Source organism: Periophthalmus magnuspinnatus, chromosome 8 (assembly GCF_009829125.3).
Source record: "Periophthalmus magnuspinnatus isolate fPerMag1 chromosome 8, fPerMag1.2.pri, whole genome shotgun sequence".
Taxonomy (NCBI): Eukaryota; Metazoa; Chordata; class Actinopteri; order Gobiiformes; family Gobiidae; genus Periophthalmus; species Periophthalmus magnuspinnatus.
This window is the reverse complement of record NC_047133.1, coordinates 19,800,842-19,820,393: the sequence shown is the minus strand read 5'-3', so window position 1 is coordinate 19,820,393 and position 19,552 is coordinate 19,800,842. Positions and strand designations below refer to the sequence as shown.

General features: G+C 39.0%; 2 protein-coding genes across 2 annotated transcripts in view; both read right to left on the bottom strand.

Annotated features, from left to right (window-relative positions):
* kcnh4a (potassium voltage-gated channel, subfamily H (eag-related), member 4a) overlaps nucleotides 1–9,425 on the bottom strand; it is a 57,866-nt gene extending 48,441 nt beyond the window's left edge. Inside the window, exon 1 of the mRNA XM_055223799.1 lies at nucleotides 9,350–9,425. Within this exon, the coding sequence (XP_055079774.1) occupies nucleotides 9,350–9,425 (76 nt within the window). The remainder of the gene's footprint in view (nucleotides 1–9,349) is intronic.
* A 5,517-nt stretch (nucleotides 9,426–14,942) lies between these two features.
* On the bottom strand, nucleotides 14,943–19,263 carry hcrt (hypocretin (orexin) neuropeptide precursor). Its single transcript, XM_033971648.2, has 2 exons — nucleotides 19,231–19,263; nucleotides 14,943–15,334 (listed from the first exon to the last, which is right to left on the bottom strand). The coding sequence occupies exons 1-2, from the start codon at nucleotides 19,246–19,248 to the stop codon at nucleotides 15,008–15,010; spliced, it is 345 nt and encodes a 114-aa protein (XP_033827539.1). The 5' UTR covers nucleotides 19,249–19,263; the 3' UTR covers nucleotides 14,943–15,007.
* Nucleotides 19,264–19,552: the final 289 nt, after the last annotated feature.

Genomic DNA, 19,552 nt, shown 5'->3' with positions numbered 1-19,552 from the left:
TGATGACATCACAAGGTGGAGTGTTTTGTGTTTGAGAGAAGAGGGTTTGTATGTTGAACATATGTGAATGAAACAAAACACAACTCCAGATCTGTTTGTGAAACAACAGTAAGGAAACATTATAACAGATCAGAAAATAGCGTGAAAGATTCATTCTTGAGAAACTACTGGTTATTCAGGGGCATTGAAAGTGCAGTTTGTAGTAAAAAGCATTACCAAAATATTCTATCTTTAGTTTGGTGAAAAGTCCTCAAAATGGCACCTAAACAAGCTGCTGAAACCCGTGAACAGAAGATGTGAGTGTGATGTCATGTGAAAAACAGCAGCAGTACAGAGAGACTCCACCTCAGCCAAATGCACGTCCCAACACCTTTTACTCCACCATTAACAGTAAGTAAAAGTACAAATCAAAATATGGCTTTTATCACTAATGAAAAAAATGTCTCCCAAGGTTGGTGCTGAAAATGAATGAGGAGCGATGGAAAGATTTGTGTTAGGAGAAGATACAACAGAATTACACACACGCCTCAGCACGGAGGAGAGGAAGGGTCAGGAGTGTGGGAGGAAGAGGAGAGAGAGAGGACAGAACATGGCTAATGATCCTGGAGCTGCTATTCAGTCTCATATGTGCAACCTCAAGCTAGTTATCACGGATACAAAACTCTAAATAGGGGCAAAGTTTCATTACGTAACTTTTCCGGTGGAGGACCTGCCACCTGCTTTATGGAAATGTCATTAGTTTCTTCCTATGCCAAGTCATCACGTCATTTACTATTATGGTGCCTGAATGTTCCATTGGCATTAAACTCAATCTCCATGGATACAAGCACCAAATGATGAATGAGTTACACGTTAGATCTGTAGAGAGGCGACTCCACCCACAGTAAGAATGCGTGTTTTTTAAGGTATTATACAGCAACAAAAACACTGTAGTGGAATAAATGCTGAACAGATAGGTTTAATGCCGTACTGTGGAACATTCCAGGTGACCCCCCATTAGAAAAGTTGCCTAGTGCACTTTTAAAGACACTAAAGAGAAGTGTGGTTGAACCGTTTGGCTTGGCTTGACTTTATATCTACGTTTTGTTTTGTTTTATTTGTAGAGGAAGCTTACGTCCCCTACTGTCTGAAGCAAAGAAGCTTGAACCGTGACGAGGGAGCGTACACCTTATCACACACATAGGAGGCAGTCCTGGAGAAGGCGACAGACAGTAGGGGGCGTACGCTTCCCCTGCTGTCTGGCAAAACCACGTAAAGCAGCGTACAAGACACAGCACTACACCTAAACGATCATGTGACGCTGATACAGGAAGTAGCTGAAAACATGTGAAGCAGGTACACAAACTCTCATGTTTTACCTGTGCACTCCATGTTTTTTGTTTTGTTTTTTTTTCATTTTCAGTGTTGTTGGTTTATTTTTAGTCTATTTTAATATTGTTATATTTATTTTATCCCACCACTCTAATACCGCAAGAGCAAGATACTACAGAATTAAAGAAGTGACATATTATTTCACTTTTTAACATTTTAGGACAGTCTTGGTCAACTGTATACATCTTTACAACTTGAAAAAAAAAACAAAAAACGACTATAATACTACACTAAAATAAAAATACTTTCGGGGAAAAAAAATAAAAAATTGCTAACTTGCTTTAAACAAAGGGATAAAGCCACCAGCAGGAGGCAGAAGAGTGTAGATCTATTGTATTCTTTTGAACAAAAAGGCAAAAGAAAAACAGAACCCAGCCCAGCTTTTTGTAGTAAAAGAAAGGAATAAGAGAGGATAAAGCATTACTCCAACAGACGTGAATGAATTTAAACTGGAAATGGGGCAGACGTTTCATGTTTGTCTCTCCTATTATCTCCAATATAAACAATAGTGAACACCCCTGTGTGTCCTTTACATACACATCTCTATTTAAACGGCTCCAAAGCCTGTTTTGTACCTGCCGAGGTTACGCTAAACGCTAAACGCTAACAATGATGAGCTTAGATATCTGGGTGTGCTGCCGCTGCATCTAATCTGGCAAGAAACTATAAACAGAACAAGATTTTCACTTTTCAGTTGCCATAGCGATTGGTGTGAAAGAAAGAAAAAAACATATGGCCGCTCTGCAATTTGCACCTACAGGGTTAGCACGACTGTGAACTCTTCTGACCCCCAATCTCGTACATCGCATTTCATTTGCAGTATTTTAATGAGCAGATTTGAGTTATGTTTTTATAGATTTTAACATGATTGCACTATTAGCTCAACAAGGTCATCTCAGTGCAAGGTGTGTCTGGGCATACTTTGGCTTACAATATATATATATTTTTTTTAAAGGGTCGACATTACGCTGTTTTCTGATCTGTTATAATGTTGTTTTCTTGTCACAAACAGACCTGGAGTTGTGTTTTGTTTCATTCACATGTTTAACACACAAACCCTGCATATTTAGGCTGCGTCATTTTCCCAAACCGAAAACAGTCTGTTCCACCTTGTGATGTCATCATGTGGTAATACAGGAAGTGCTCCACTGTGTTTTTAAACTCCACACACCTTCACTAGAATCATTTGAATGATTTCAGCTCTGGACGTGCCAATCTCTACTGAACTAAAGGTAAAAGGAGCTCTTAAATTGAAAAACTACAACTTCATGACATCATAAGGTGGAACAGAGCATTTTGAGGCTTGGAGATGTAGACAGACTAATAATAAAGTGTTACTCAAACATGTGTGAATGAAACAAAACACAACTCCAGGTATGTTTTTTGATAAGTTAACAGCATTCTAACATGGCTTACAGCTCACAAGAGTCATTTGGGCATAATATAGGACCTTTTAGGTGTAACTCCACATGCTTTTCTCCATGGAAATCTACCTGCTTTGTCTGGAAAGTTCCACTTAAACTTAATCTTGTATTTATTCTCTAACAGGTATGTTTTATAGTTAAAAAAACACTCACACTCAACATACATACATTCAAAATGGGTTAAGTGTCTTGCCCAAGGACACAAACCCACTCCTTGCTGTTCTGGTAGAGAAGTTAAATGCTATACTGTGGAACATTGCAGGCAATCTCCAAGGAGCTAAGCAGGTGACAGACCTCTACCCGAAAAGTACAGTGTACCTTTAACTGCCATATAGTCTATTATCATTTAGTTGTTTGTTAAAGTATTATAATGTTGTTACCTGCTCAAAACCAGACCTGGAGTTGTGTTTTTTTTCATTCACACATGTTTGAGTAATCTGTTTTACTATGTCTCCAAAGCTCAAAATGCTCTGTTCCACCTTGTGATGTCATGTAGTGGTAGTTTTCAAGTTAACAGCTCCTTTTACCTTTAGTTCAGAAGAGATTGGGACTTCCAGGTCTGAAATCATCCACATGAAGGTGTATGGAGTTTAAAAACACAATGAAGCACTTCCTGTATTACCACGTGACATCAGAAGGTGGAACAGAGTGTTTTGCTGTTTGAGAGAAGAACTCAGCCTAAATCTGCAGGGTTTGTGTGTTAAACATGTGTGAATGAAACAAAACACAACTCCAGGTCTGTTTGTGATGAGGAAACAACATTATAACATAGATCAGAAAACAGTGTAATATGGGACCTTTATTTATTTTTTTATTTTTTTATTTTTTTTATGTCAAATTACACTTTATAAAAACATCATTTTGAGAGAGCATGTTTGAGAATAATTCAGATTTTTTACATTTTTAATCAGTACCAAAGTGGGTGGTTTTACTGCAATTTTTGAAAGATTTTTGTCAGCTTTAATCCCAAAAAAGGTCACGCAAGGAAAGAATTTGTAAGAAAAAAAACATTTCTGCTTTTGCTATCCCTTTGAAATTTTTTTTTTTTTTTTTTGTAGTTTGCAAGTTTAGACCAACTTTGAATTAGCTTAACTGTTTACCTAGTCACTATTACATAACACCTTTTAAATCCCCGTCATTAGCAGTGGTGCTCCTTCATTACTGCTAATTACGAGCATTCAAATGTGAAAGTTATTGCCATGGTAATTATCTACAGAGTATTAAACACAAAGTAGAAGAGGGGGACGTGTACATAGAGGTATCAGTGCGTGTGGATCCTTCAGTTACACACGGCCTTAAGTGGGTTGCATTTGAACTCATTATCACAGACTATATTATAATCGTTCATCCTTTGGAGCAGTGTCTACTTTCGATTGCATTAAAGCTGCACTATGAGACCTGCTTTACCTGGAATCTTCCATAGTACGGCATTAAACTGACCTTTTTCTCTTATCTACCATCAGGTCAAGTCATAGGTCTGATCTGTGGAGAGGTGAGCCCGCTAACAGTATGCATGCGTGTTTTTCCAGGTGTTTTTGAGTAATAAAAACACCAGGTTAAGTAGTAATATTTCCATGGAGACGAGCAGGTGAAAAGTTGCATAGTGTAACTTGTGGGGAAGCTGCTCCGATCTGCACATTTACATAAAAGTGTCTTCTACCAGATTGAATTTATTTAAAGATGACTGCAGAGGAAACGCAAAATAACTCAAGAAAACAACATAAACTATTCACAAATAAACAGAGACTAAACCTGTACTTTTATACACTCTCCCAGCAGGAAGTACCTCCCCCCGAATAAGTACAAATCATTCCACGGGTGCCGAACTTTTGAACTTTAGCAGTAAATCAACATAACCGCTTCATTTTTGAGGGTCCCTTTAACAAAAGTGTTTCAAATCAAAATATAACCACCGAGACCAAAATACACAAAAACATTGAAACAAAAAAGAACTTAAACCAGTTCTCCCCTCCACATGGCCTGACCCACGACCTCACCCCCTCACCCCCAACACTTTAAAAATGGCCGACATATAACTTTAAATAACGACAATTTAATTATTTTCACAGGCAAGACAACAAGTGGCGTCCTTGCTCCTGTTTCCTTATGTAAAACTAAGTGAATCAGTTTAAATTATACTAAAAGGAACACACCAAAACCAAATTATGAAATGGAAATGGAAAGGAACATACTGGTGATATTAGAATAAAAATAGACATCATCATTTTCAAAGCTTGAGATTTATCAGGTCTTTCTCATAGCATAAGTGACCTGAACTATATACTGTCTATAGTTATCCTCCCACTCACAGGGTGTTATATCGATGTACTGCTGAAGGATTGAGGAAAAAAATTCCTTGTGATGTCATGAAGTGGCAGCTTTCAAGTTAACAGATATCTTTCAGTAGATGTAGGAAATTCCAGGGCTGAAATCATCCAAATGATTATAGTGAAGGTGTATGGAGTTTAAAAATACAGTGGAGCACTTCCTGTATTACCACATGACATCACAAGGTGGAAGTGGAGTGTTTTCTGTTTGAGAGAAGAAGGATTTGTGTGTTAAATGAGGAAACAACATTATAACATTGATCAGAAAATGGAGTAATATGGGCCCTTTAAGGTGCAATATACCATTTTCTGGTGTAAGATCTACTACCTGTTTGTCCTCATGGAGATGTTATTGCTTTGCCTGGAAAGTTCCACAGCATGGCATTAAACTTATACCTCTCTAAAACAGGTCACCCCATCAGGCTAAGTTACAGATCAGACCTAGGGAGAGGCTTCCAGTCCGCTCGTAGTAATAATCCAATACAAATGTCTGTACTTGAATAAATGCATAGATATTCATAAATAGTTAACTGCCCTGTTGTTGCGTAATATTGCAAAACAATAACATCTCCATGGAGGCGAGAATAGTTGCGTAGTGCATCTTTAAGCAACTAATAAAGATCCTCTGCTTTTGACCCGATCTACAAACCCGTCAGACAAAGCGGGCGTCACTCGTGGACTCTTCCCTTCATCTGGTTATAGCATATTTAGGTTGAAGGCAGAAACTGGGACACTCACGCAGACACAGGCAGAACATGCAAACTCCACACAGTATTACCTCACTTTGTGCATGAATATAATTAATTAGTGGTAATACAAGCAGTTGTGTGTGTAGAAGTACTTTTTGCATAATAAGACCTAACAATGCTGAACATAGTCTGACTTATTGTTCATTCACATGTTCCTCTGAGTTGGATAAACTTAACTTTTTCTCATAGGGTCAACACAACAAGTGTCTTTTTAGACTCAATACATCAGCTCTGAGTCCACTGGGTCAGCGGGGTTCACATTCACACAACAGGGACAGCACCAACCACAGTCAAATCTGGTTTAGATATAGAACTCTGAAGACTTTTTTTTTGTTTTTTGGGCAAAATTTCATCTATACTGCACAGTTAAAAGATAAAAAACATAGACTGTATAAAGAAGTGTGACGTCACCCATAGCGTTCAGCTCCAGTCAAATTTAGTCTCATCAAGGCTAACAGCTATAGGGGCCAATTTGGTGACAAATTCCATATTTGGAATTCTGATCACGAGTATCAGCAACCAAAGAGCCAATCAGGAACGAGGCTGCTGGAGTTTACACCTTAGCAGGGAGCAGGCGCTTAACAATGCTGCTAATCAAACCTAACACTAACGTTAGCAGGACCGACTTCGGGAAAGAAAGCACCTGATTTGTCTGTTAATGTTAATATCTTGATTTACAGACACAAAGCGGGAAAAAAAATCATGTCAAGTGGGTTAATACAGCATAATACAATACAGTCTGTCAGCAGGTACAGAGAGAGTGGGGACGGTTTTTCAATAGAAAGTGAATGGGAGTCGATGGAGTTGGAAGTTCGCCCATAATCACTTTCTATTTGGAACGTTGCCACTAACAGGTTAGCTATGTCCATTTATATATACAGTCTATGGTAAAAACACATTCTGAAATTACGACGGAGTATAAGGGTCACTTAAATAAAATAAGTTATACGGGTGCTACGAGAATAAAGTCATAGCATTTCAACATTAAAGTTGTAATTTTACGAGAATAAAGTCGAAGCCTGAAAAAGTCGCAATTTTATGAGATGAAGTCATAGTACTACGAGAAAAAAGTCATAATATTACGAGAATAAAGTCGTATTTTTATGAGAATGTAGGTTACTGTGTGTGAATGGAGAATTTGGAGCATTTTGTTCAGATAAACTTTCTGCTGAGGTTTACGCACGATGAAATACTGTATCTTTTAGCCCTCCATCACCACACTATCATCAGTATAAGTACTTTAAAGGGACATTGACAGCATTTGAGTTTGTTTAGTCGGAGGAACCATACAGATTTGGAAGAAAATGCTATATCTGAACAAAATGCTCCAAATTCTGAGCAAAATTTGCTTTCTTATTATAAAGTGTTTTATTGTCAGAGTATCAAGAAGTGAACCGTCCCACTCTGTCTCTTAGCTGAGTGGGCTCTGACTTTACAGACTTGAACTCAATCTGCAAATGGATATGTATTAATCCTGGACACGTCTGCAGCTGCCTGTCCGTTCTGAGTTCTGAGGTCTGAGGTCTGAGTTTTGAGTTTTGAGGTCTGAGGTCTGAGGTTTGACTTTGAAGTTTGAGGTTCGAGTTTTGAGGTTTCAGGTTTGAGTTTTGACTTTGGAGTTTGAGGTTTGAGATTTGAGCTCTGAGTTTTGAGGTCTGGGGTCTGAGTTTTTAGGTCTGAGGTTTGAGTTTTGAGGAGGGTCTAAGGACAGGGGGCACTCTCCATTTGCTTGTCTGTTTCATTGTCAATTTTCAAATTTTCTGTTGGTCAAATCAATTCTCATGTTCAGCCCTAAGAGGCGACTGCTGTTATGATTTTAGGCTTAAAAAAATAATTGAACTGAATTGAACAGTTAGCATGCTAGTTGTTGTGTCCGCCCTGGTGTCTGAGAGTTGTGAAAAGTGCTTATAAACTCATCTTCGTAAATAATGAGGATACTCAGTCAGCAAATGGTTTAAAGTGAACTGGCAGTTTTTCACGTTTTTTAAAGATTTCGTGAATGTTTCTGTTTAATATATGCAATGTATTTTTGTTTCTTTTTAATCTCCCTGTTTAACCCGTTATTCCTCGCTAAATGCCAGTGGTCTTAATTACTGGTCTTGCGCTCCGAGGTCTACCATTGTCCCTTTGACCCTTTGTCGTTAAAGAGCCATGTCTTCTCTATGGTCTTCTACTTTTAATGTTTCCACGGCAACCACACACCTCAACCCAGTCCAGTAAAAACCTGCATTTATTCATTTCATATGCACATTTACAGCTTAAATGTCAAAGTATATTTTTAACACTGAACAGAGTGAATGGATTCTTCTGTGTCTTTTCTTAGTTTAAATGAGTGATTAAAGATTATAGTGGTGTTTTAATCTTGTATTTTAATTGTGACGCTCTTTTACATTGATATTTGCATTAAAGCAAAACATATGACACATGTGGGTAATGTGGCTTCACTATCCAGGTTTAAAATGGAAAAATATGAATTTGCTCATTTCCATTTCATTGTGTAAATATCAACGTTTCCAGGGTTGGATTTTTAGACTTGGGTTGAGTTTTCAGGTGACTTCTGTTCTGTGATTTTGGACATTACAAAATATTTAATTAAAATGTAATTTCATGATTTGTTGATGTAATAAAAACATTGACCATATTAATACAAATCAAACATGAATGTGTTAAAAAGAGATTTAACCCAGGTCCAAATCACGAATAAACCAGTTTTAAACCCGGACTAAACCAGGTCTAAACATGGTCAAAAGGCACAATTAAAGATATCAATAGTACAAACTAATTATAGGGCTACACTAAACCGGGACTAATCTAGAACTAAACCAGGACTAATCTCAGACTAAACCAGGACTAATCTGGGACTAAACCGGGACTAATCTCAGACTAAACCAGGACTAATCTGGGACTAAACCAGGACTAATCTGAGACTAAACCAGGACTAATCTGAGACTAAACCAAGATTAATCTGGGACTAAACCAGGATTAATCTCAGACTAAACCAGGACTAATCTGGGACTAAACCAGGACTAATCTGAGACTAAACCAAGACTAATCTGGGACTAAACCAGGATTAATCTCAGACTAAACCAGGATTAATCTCAGACTAAACCAGGACTAATCTGGGACTAAACCAGGACTAATCTGAGACTAAACCAAGACTAAACTGGGACTAAACCAGGACTAATCTCAGACTAAACCAGGCCTAATCTCATACTAAACCAGGACTAATCTGGGACCAAACCAGGACTAATCTCAGACTAAACAAATCTAATCTAGAACTGAGCCAGGGCTAATCCAGGACTAAACTAAAATTAATCTAGAACTAGACCAACATTAAGACCATTTCCAAACAATATGAAAACAAAAGTTGACTTGCTTTAAATTAAACCACACACACCACCACAGATGAATCCATGTGGCATTTGTGGGACCAACAGACATTAAAATCATACAAAATATACATGCAAAATCTACTTACGAGTCCCGTCAAAGTGGTTGGCGATATTGTCCAAGAATGTGTTCTGGGGAGCGAGGAGACCTTTCATAACCGGCATCTTCTGTCAACTTTGAAAATTTCCCAAATAATAAAAAATGCTGATAATTCAAGACAAAGTGGTTTTAAAAATGTTGCATTGGGCTGATGGACAAAGGCTGACAGTTGTTCCAGAGGATGTATGCAGCACTGAGCAGCTCTCACTGGAGTCCCCGCCTCTCTCCATCTCTATCCTCCGTCTCTCTCCCACCACCCCTCCTTTCCATCCCCCGCCTCCATCTCTCAATACCCCCTCTCTATCCTCCCTTCCATCTCTCTCTCACCTCCCCCTCCTCTCTTTCCTTAATCTCTCTATCCTCCCTTCCTCAGTCTCTCTCATCCCTCTCTCCTCTCCTGCTTCCATCTCTCTATCGTCTCTCTCCCTCTCCTCACTGCCCTCCATCTCCCTCTCTTCCCTCCATCTCTCTCCACTCTCTTCTCCTCCCTCCATCTCTCTCCCCTCTCTTCTCCTCCCTCTCTCTGTCCTTGCTGCATCTCTCTCTCACCCCTCTTCCTCCTCTCTTCCCTCTATCTCTCTATCCTACCTCCATCTCTCTCACCCCTCCTCTCCTCCTGCCATCCCTCTACCCTCGCTCTTTCTCTCAACTCTCCTCCTCCTTTCCTCTCTCCATCTCACTGTCCTCCCTCCTCTGCTCTCCTCCCTCCATCTCTTTATCCTCCCTCCCCTCCTCTCCTCCCTCCATTTCTATCCTTGCTCTCTCTAACTCTCTCTCCTCTCCTCCCCCCAACTCTCTATCCTCCCTCCCCTCCTCTCCTCCCTCCATCTCTCTATCCTCCCTCTCCTCCTTCCATCTCTATCCACACTCTCTCTATCTCTCCCTCCATCTCTCTATCCTCCCCACCTCTCCTCCTTCCATCTCTATCCTCACTCTCTCTATCTCTCCCTCCTCTCCTCCCTCCATCTTTCTTTCCTCACTCTATCTCTCTCCCTCTCGCTCCATTTCTATCCTCACTCTAGCTCTACCTCTCCCTCCTCTCCTCCCTCCATCTTTCTATCCTCGCTCTATCTCTCTCTCTCCCTCCCTCTCCTCCCTCCATCTCTCACCCCCCCTCCCTCATATTCTAATAAAAATCCCTCGCTCGTTGATGGTTTGACGTTCACTGTGTCACCTCATTTTCTAAAACAGGTCTTGTTTTACACTGGTCTCCATGGGTTTAAAAATAATTAAAGGCGAAGAAGTTGCTATAGCGATTAATGAATTAAAACAAAGTTGGAAACTGTCTATAGAATATATTTGTTGTTGCGTTGACATGGCAATTTATATATATATATACATATATATATATATATATATATATATATATATATATATATTGTTTTTATTGCTCAGAGCTCCAGTCTCACTGTGTATGGGTTCACCTCTCCACAGATCTGGCCTGTAACTTGGTCTAGTGGAGTCACCTTCTTGTATCCATGGTAGTAAAGAAGTGGAAAAAAATATACTGTGGAACATTCCAGGCATTTGGTAGAGTGTTTGTCCACTGATCCAGAGGTTGAGGGTTTAAATCCCACTCTCAACATGAACGTCATTTGCAGAGTGGTCAGATCCACTGACCCAGAGGTCGGCGGTGTGATTCTAGTTCTGACAGATAAATGCTGTTGTTGTGTCCTTGGGCAAGACACTTAACCCACCTCACCCCCAGTGTCTGTGTACACTGATGTATGAATGCGTGTATGAATGTGTATGTGAATGTGTGTGTAAATGTGTGTATGAATGTGTGTGTAAATGTGTGTGGGGGTGTGTGTGTAGGGGTGTGTAGGGGTGTGTGTGTGAATGTGTGTTAATGTGTGTGTGTGAATGTGTGTGTGTGAATGTGTGTGTAAAAGTGTGTATGAATGTGTGTGAATGTGTGTGAATGTGTGAGTGGCTCCTTGATGTAAAGTGCTTTGAGTGACTTGAACGTGGAGAAGCCCTGAATAAAAATATGACCATTTACAATTGACCATATCATCTCCATGAGAACAGATCTGGAACAGATGCCTGATCCACCTCAGCTGGCTTTTCTCGACGTGTATGAGGATCGGCTCTACTCCGAGCTCCTCCTGTGTGACCGAGCTCCTCACCCTATCTCTACCCTGCGGAGGAAACTCATTTAAACCCTTGTATCCGCAATCTTGTCCTTTCAGTCATTACCCAGAGCTCATGACCATAGGTGAGAGTAGGAACATAGACTGACCTGCTCAGCTCCTTCTTTACCACAACGGACCGATACAGCGACCACATCACTGCAGACGCTGCTCCGATCCACCTGTCAATCTCACTGATCCTATAAAGAACTCATTTTACATACTGTCTGTACAAGGTCATAAATGGATATACCATTTACTGCAGGGGTGTACAAACTTCTCTCATTAAGGGCCACATATAAAAACACAGACAAAGTCGAGGGCCAATTGAGGCCCATAGACTCGTCGCCAATACAGTGAATACTTCAAATCTACGTGTTTTTTACAAGTTAGACTGAAGCACTAGACCTTTATTCATGCTCACATCCTCAATGGGACACATGAAATATTTGATATGAGCTTGTTAAAGTAGATTTTTAGAAATGTACAGTAAAAAGTACTGTTTAAGGTAATATGGGCCAATTTACCTGGAAGCTTGAAGGCCAAGAAAAATTGGTCTGAGGGCCGCATTTGGCCCCTGGGCCACAGTTTGGACATGCCTGGTTTACTGTTACCCGAAGGTAGAATGCGTTGCTGAAAAGAATGCTCGCAGTCACTGAAAAGATGTATTGTAAAGGCCTCTTATAAGAGATGAATACTCGTATCATGTAAAGGAAGAAACAGGTGTCAGTGAAGACATCTTAAAATAAGTATGTGTTGCATTCTTACTGAGAAACAAGCTCATCTCAATGTCCCTAAAACACAGGATTCAACACAAGGTTTAACAGTAAAGAAATAAAACAAAACTCATTCTTTCACATAGTGTACCTTTAAAAAATTATGGAAAAGATCTCCATAGAGACAAGCAGTCAGCTGAAAAGTTCCAGTAGATCTAGTGACTAATGCAGACATACGAGCATAGCACCTCTACGGCAGCTCTGCTCACCCAATTTTCATCTGCTCTGTGTGACACGAGAATAAAAACACTTTATTATGGGACGTGCAGACTTTCTATAGCCCCTTACATCATGGAGTCAACTATACTCATGGGGTCAACTCACAAATGGGACGGATGGTACAGGCCTATGAAAGTCAAGTTAAAAAGTTCTGGAGATGTATTTAGACTAGTAGAAAAGTTTCCAACTGCAACATTAAACCTACCTACTTAACCTACTAAACCTACTTAACAATGTGGCTTTTGAGTTTTGAGTGAATATACTGTACACATCAGTTACATTTAAAATCTGGTGTTTTCTTGTCTCATGTCTGTATCTGTGTTTCAAATGGAATCTCTATAAGAAGAGCTCCATCTTGTGGCCAAAAGTTGTATAACACTGAATATAAGTTGTGCTTGTTAAAGTCTACATACACTGTATTTAAGTATGAAGTGAGTAATTTTCTTTTAACCACTCAGTATTTTGACATTCTCAGCATCTAAATTATTTTTAATGCAGATGAAATATAATGTAACATAATTTTTTTAACGACTTTACATTTTGTTCAGTGTAAACTTCAATATTGATCCTAAAACGGCTTAATAGTGAAATGGGTCCAGTCCTGTTCAAAACTGCAGAACTGACAGTGACAGGTTTCACATCTGTCAGCTGCTGGTGGTAAAAAAAAAAAAAAAATCAAATAAACGTGTAGCTTTAAAATAATCATGGAAAACAGTGTAATGTGTCTAAAGCCTGAACATAAGAGGACACACATTAAAGAAGAGTGTAATATGTACAATTAATGAGCTTAAAAAGTGATTAAGTTCAAGCTGACTTATTCAAAATGGACTTTTCAGATTTTTTTAACCGTGTTTTAGCTGTTTCTCCTCAGCATTTACTCGCCTGAAGTTGTTTTTAGAGTGATTCATGTTTGAGTAATTTTTAATCGCTTATTTTCAAGACTCCATTTTGCAGACCAATCCCCGTTTTCACCGCCACAAGTATGCGCCCAGTCTGACGTACTTACTCCGTTCTCCAATTTTATTTTCTTAATCAGTGATATGTGTAGGATTCACGTCACGTTGTCATTTTGGTGCACATAAAAAAAACCTCAGCTACTTGCTAGTGTGATGTGTGATGCACGCCTCTTCGTTGTGACGGCGTTTACAGCGACATCAGCTCCCAAACTAGTCTTGTACTTGTTTATTTTATTAAATCATTTTAGATGAATATTGCGACTTAAAATGTGCAAATTATAACTCAATGATCTACGGGTGTCATAGATTATAACTATAGAGCGACACAAGCACAATATGTCGTCTTTAATGTCACTTATATGAAATAATCAGGTTCAACATTTGTATTTTTGGAGATAGATCTTAATAGAACTCAACAGTTACCACCTGTTCAGGTTCCAGAAATACATTTTTTCCATTCATTTTTCCCATAGACTTTAACAAAAAATTCAAATATTAAGAGGAGGCTAATCCAGGCCAGATGACAGATGGTTTCCTTGGGACAGTAACCCTCACTCACAAAAGGCCCTTCTTTTAATGCACCCTAGACGTCACTTGCCCCACACACAGGAAGAAGAGAAAAGGGGAAAAAAGAAGAAAAAAGGGGGGAAGGGGGAAAAGAAAAAAGAAGGAAAGAAAGGACAAAATACATAAAAGAGAATGGAGACTCAACCCTGAAACTGAATGTCAAAACTAGTTTTAACTTCATAACTAAACTCACTCATTCATTCATTTTACCTGCTCAATAATAAAACATTAGCTCATTGTAAGCCCCCAACCCACCCCGTCAACCCACCCCGTCAACCCACCCCGTCAACCCACTCCTAGCTCTGATCATTCTTTTATTTCTGTTTCTTGTCCTTTGCTTTGTACCAGGTTTATCATTTTCTTGTCTGTTTCTTTCTCTCCTCTGTATGTTTGTATCTCTTGTCAAGTCCTGTTATGTTTTGTACTGTACTGTTTTTTTTTTTTTACATAAATAAAATAAAATTTTAAAAAAGGAGGCTAACCCGGTACGTGCTAACCAACATTCATAACGTGGTTGGTTTAAGTCCAAAATGGCCGTTTAAAATGCAAGATTATGTGAAGTTTTTAATAACTTTGTGGTTTATTAAGTTTCAAAAACAGATTTTAAATTAATTTATAGGTCTTGTGGTCATTATTTATCACGTGGCTGATTATTCCCAAGATTTCCAACATTTTTTGGGTTGTTTTTTTTTGAAAATTTATGGAAAAATGAATGTGAAAGTTAGTCCTGGAACTTAATATGACCATAGTCAATAGAAAAAACTCACTTTTGCCTCTCATGACATCACCACATTAACAAGTCTGAAAACAATATGACCCGTGAGCACAAAAACACTCACTTTTATTACATTATGTGCTCTATAGACCTGTACAGTTTCATATAGCATCAATGAATTCATCAGAAAAAAAACGCATTTCAAATCACAATGAAAAATACAGAATTGGTACATTTTTACATCACCAAATGGAGTTTACAAGGTCCGTTTTTAATTTCACTTTAAACCGGAAGCGTTGTGGATATTCCGGCTTGTCCCATCCAGTCCCGCTGCACTATCCTCTTCCCCATGGTGAGTATTCCCGCTGCCTGGTTCCTTTGTCCGTGGAGGAGGTGGTTGAGTCGGTTTTGTAAACGAAATTCCTCCTCGGAGCGCTTTCCTAGAGTGAGTATCCCGGCCGCGGCGTCTCCGGCTTTGAGACCGGCGGGACCACAGAGGAGCAGGTAGAGCCGGCAGGAGGGGGAGGGATGACGGCAACACTCGGACATAGGGTTGGCTCCGGAGGTCGACTTGGAGAGGAGGAGGAGGAGGACCACCAGCACGGCTTTCTGGAGGAAGAGAGGAAATCAGGTGTAACAATATATACTGAGTTTTTTTCTCTCAAACTGAAAACACTCTGTTCCACCTTGTGATGTCATATCGTAATACAGGAAGTGCTCCACTGTGTTTTTAAACTCCATACACTTTCACGAGAATCATTTGGATGATTTCACCCTTGGAATTGTCAATCTCTACTGAACAAAAGGTAAAATGTAGCTGTTAACTTGAACACTACTTCTTCATGACATCACAAGGTGGAACAGAGCATTTTGAGGTTTGGAGATGTAGACAGACTAATGATAAAGTGTTACTCAAACATGTGTAAATGAAACAAAACACAACTCCAGGTATGTTTTTGATGAGGTAGCAACATTATAACATAGATTAAACCTCATAAGAGTCAATTTGGTGTAATATACGAATTTTAAAGGCGACGTATAAAATGGAGGTTTACAAGTGTGTTTCCTCAAACTTGCATTTCAATTGCTTCATAAATCTTTGAGTAATCCTGTCTTCCATTTAAGTGCTTGAAAATTTCACCTCCCCCCTATCCCCGCCCACTTATCACTGATTTGCGATGATCAGTTCTGCAGTTTTGAACAGGAAGTCAATGGACCTGTTTCTGTTATGAAGCCGTTTGGATCAGTATCGCAAAAGACAATGAACAAAATGTAAAATGAGGATCTACTTATGCAATAATAATACTAATAGTTTAATAAAAAATACCCAAAAACTGTATATACCTTCTTCAGACAAATTACAGGTCAGAGCTGTGGAGAGGCAAACCCGCTCAAAGTAACAACGTGTGCTTTATTTTCATTCTTTCTTTCTAGGACTTTTTTTTTTTTGCAATAAATGTTATAACTTTAATGCCAGTCTGAGGAACATTCGTGGTAAACCATAATATCACCATGGAGACAAACAAGAAGTACACTTTCAATCCAAAAAGTTACATAGTGTAGACTATTATAGGCTAAACTAGATCTTGGTAAGTAGAAAAAAAATGACGGTAGAGAAAAGAACTGTTAGGGACCATATCTACCAGAGTGGCTTAGTGGTTAGCATTCTTGCCTCAAAACAAGATGGTCTTAAGTTTAATTCCTGGCTGCTTAGAGTCATATGGAGTTTATATATATTTTTCCCCGTCTGGCTGGGTTAGACTGATTTACAACATCAATGCAGTAGGCTAATACTTGAGTTTGGTACACTCCTGAACATTTAGGTCTATAAATGTGGAGAAGGGTCTTCAGGCTCTGCAGTGCGGTCACCCTGTGCACTCTTAAGTGGCAAAGATGGATGCTAAATGGTAAATTGTCACGTTTTTATATAGAGCTTTTCCTCCTTCAAGGCACTCAAAGCACTTTACATCAAGGATCCACTTATAACCACTTAAAACCAGCAGTTATAGCGGCGAATTTGGAGCCAAGTTGCTTATCACTTTCTATGTGAAACGCAGCAGGTTAATAATGTCCATTTTTATATCTTATACCAGGGCTGTCCAAACTATGGCCCAGGGACCAAATGTGGCTCTCAGACCATTTTTTGTTGGCCCTCATGCCTCCTCCTAAACTGACCCAATTGATCAAGAAGTATTTTTTTTACAACAAATTGAAAAGATTCTCCCTCTATAACCTGAATAACATCACATTGCATCGTGACACAGACCTAAAAATAATCTTCCAAGTCTTATTAACGGTACAATGGCTCGGTCAAACTTGTGTTAATTTCACCATTTGATTGGGTTAAGTGTCTTGCCCAAGGACACAGCAACAGTATTCATCTGTGGGAGCTGGAATCGGAAAGATGTTACGCTCAAGTTACTTTCAATTAGCCCATTTCCTGTTGGTTGTTCTTTGGAGTAACTGTTTTAAATGTTCACCACTATTCTTTCTTTGGACACTATGGATAAATATTCCCATTGCAGACCAGCACTGCTCAAATTTCAAAGGCTTTTTCAGTAGGTCTGCAGCTCTGCCAAAGAAACAGAAAGTCTACAAAAACCTGCCCCCTTCATGGCAAAAGGACATCTGGGGTTCATTAAACTCCACCATATAAAACTTTCGCAAGATCACTCAAAAAAAAAAAAAAAAAAAGCCAAAGTTTACGTGCATGGTTTTAAAGGAACCACATGTAAGATTTTGATTTTAAATTCCATAAACATAACCTAACGGGAGGAGGCCCTGTGTCTCTCGGCGGGCCAGGGAACGCTTTGGGGTCTGAATGAAACGGATGTTCTCTATTTATGCTCTCTATTTAGTATTATATTTCATCTTTTTTAGACTGTATAATTCTGTGTAATAGTGATATCAAATTCTTGTAAATTGCTGTAGTTAACCAAGAACAATAAGATTTGTTGCAGAATGAGACATTTGAACCAGACGCAGCTGTAGTGTGCTTTAGGAATGTTGGTTCTGTCATGCGGTTTGAGTGAGATACGAGCGTCTCCTATTGTTTTGACAGAAACATGTTTCCAGCCGATGAAAAGCTGCACATTTTGGCCTGTGAGTGAACAAAACTGAGCAAAAAAACTGTGTAAACAAAACAGTAAACAAAACCTTAACAAGTCTGAATGCCTCTCAAAGTCCAAAACACTGCAGAGAAGAGACACATCACCCCTCTGCTGTACAACTGCACTGGCTCCTGTTTCAGATCAGTGCAATTCAAAATGTCTTTGATTGCATTTGAATGTCTGTACTCTATGGTCCTGTGTGCGCTCTATGGGTCCTCTTTATCTGAGGGAGTTACTGCAGCCCTATACTCCACCCAGAGCCCTGAGGTCAGCTGACCCGCTCCTGCTGCTGTGTCCAAAGCCACACTCAAGACCAGAGGTGACAGAGCCTTTTCTGTGGTAGCGCCCAGACTATGGGACAGCGCCCTCTACCTTTCAGATACTCTTAGTCTTTAACACAGTTTAAGAACAGACTGAAAATCCACCTCTTCTTCCTGGCATTTAATACTAGCTATACGGGATATCTTGGTGTTTTATTGTTTGTTTCCTGTGCATCTTGTGATCTGTATATTAGTTTTTTTGTTGACTTTTATGTCTTACTTTGGTCACTGAAATTGTTTTAAATGTGCTATATAAATAAACTTGAAATGAAATGAACTGAAGTTAAAGTTCATAGTTCAGGGGTCACATCGCGCTGAACGGGGGGCTACGAGAAAATTTTAAGATATAATTGATTGATGAAATAAATAACAAACAAACGTGAAAATGAGGTCGAACACAAAAACTACTACTAAATATTACGGCCCCACGTTCATTCTGCAGAGTGGGTTCCAAATTGGTTTCTGTTATTTTGATGGTCCAGGGCTGAATTTGTTAACATCTGCTATTCAAGGGTTTCACACAAACAGCTCCTTCCTGATTTGAAAGACTTCCCCCATTCAAAAGATCTAGTATTTCGATCTGAATTGCTTAATCGTTATGACGACGGAGGATGGTTGCCTTAGTTTGAAACCCCTGAATATATGCTACCAGTCAATTTTTTTTTTCCTTTATTTTTACTACTTTCTACATTTTATACACATGCAGAAGACATCAGATATATGAAGTAAGATATATGGAATTATGTAAAAAAAAAAAAACAAAACAAAAAAAAAACCAACATAAAAAACTGTACAAATTTTTTTTTTTTTAATTATTCAAATCGTCAAAGTAGCCACCCTTTACTTTGTCAAAAAATATTCAGTACTTTTTTCTTCAAATAATTCCATATGTCTTACTTCATATATTTGATGTCTTCTGTGTGTATAAAATGTAGAAAGTCGTGAAAATAAAGAAAAAAAAAATAGACGATGTGTCCAAACTTTTGACAGATGGTGTATGTGGTCTTGATTAAGTATTTTCCAAATTTCTATGTTAATTCAAGTATATTTTTCCGTTAGAGTTGATGGTACTCACCCTGTTATTCGTGTCCATCCCAGAGGCTCGGATGAAGTGTCCAGTGAACCAGTTTGAAGTCATCTGAAAATCTGCTCCTGTCCAAATCCCCATCCAGCCTTTTATACGTACCTCCTCATCTTCAGCACGTCATTCACAGCGGCCCAAAGTGCGACACAAAACCCGTAAAACTCATCTCCCCTGTTCATTTGTAGCTCTGATGCTATTTGGTTTTTGATAATTAGTCTCCAAGGATCTCCTCTGGATCTTTGATGAACCAGACCGATGTCTTTGTCAGTGCATACCGCCGGTCTATTAGCAAATGCCTTCAAGATGAGCTAAC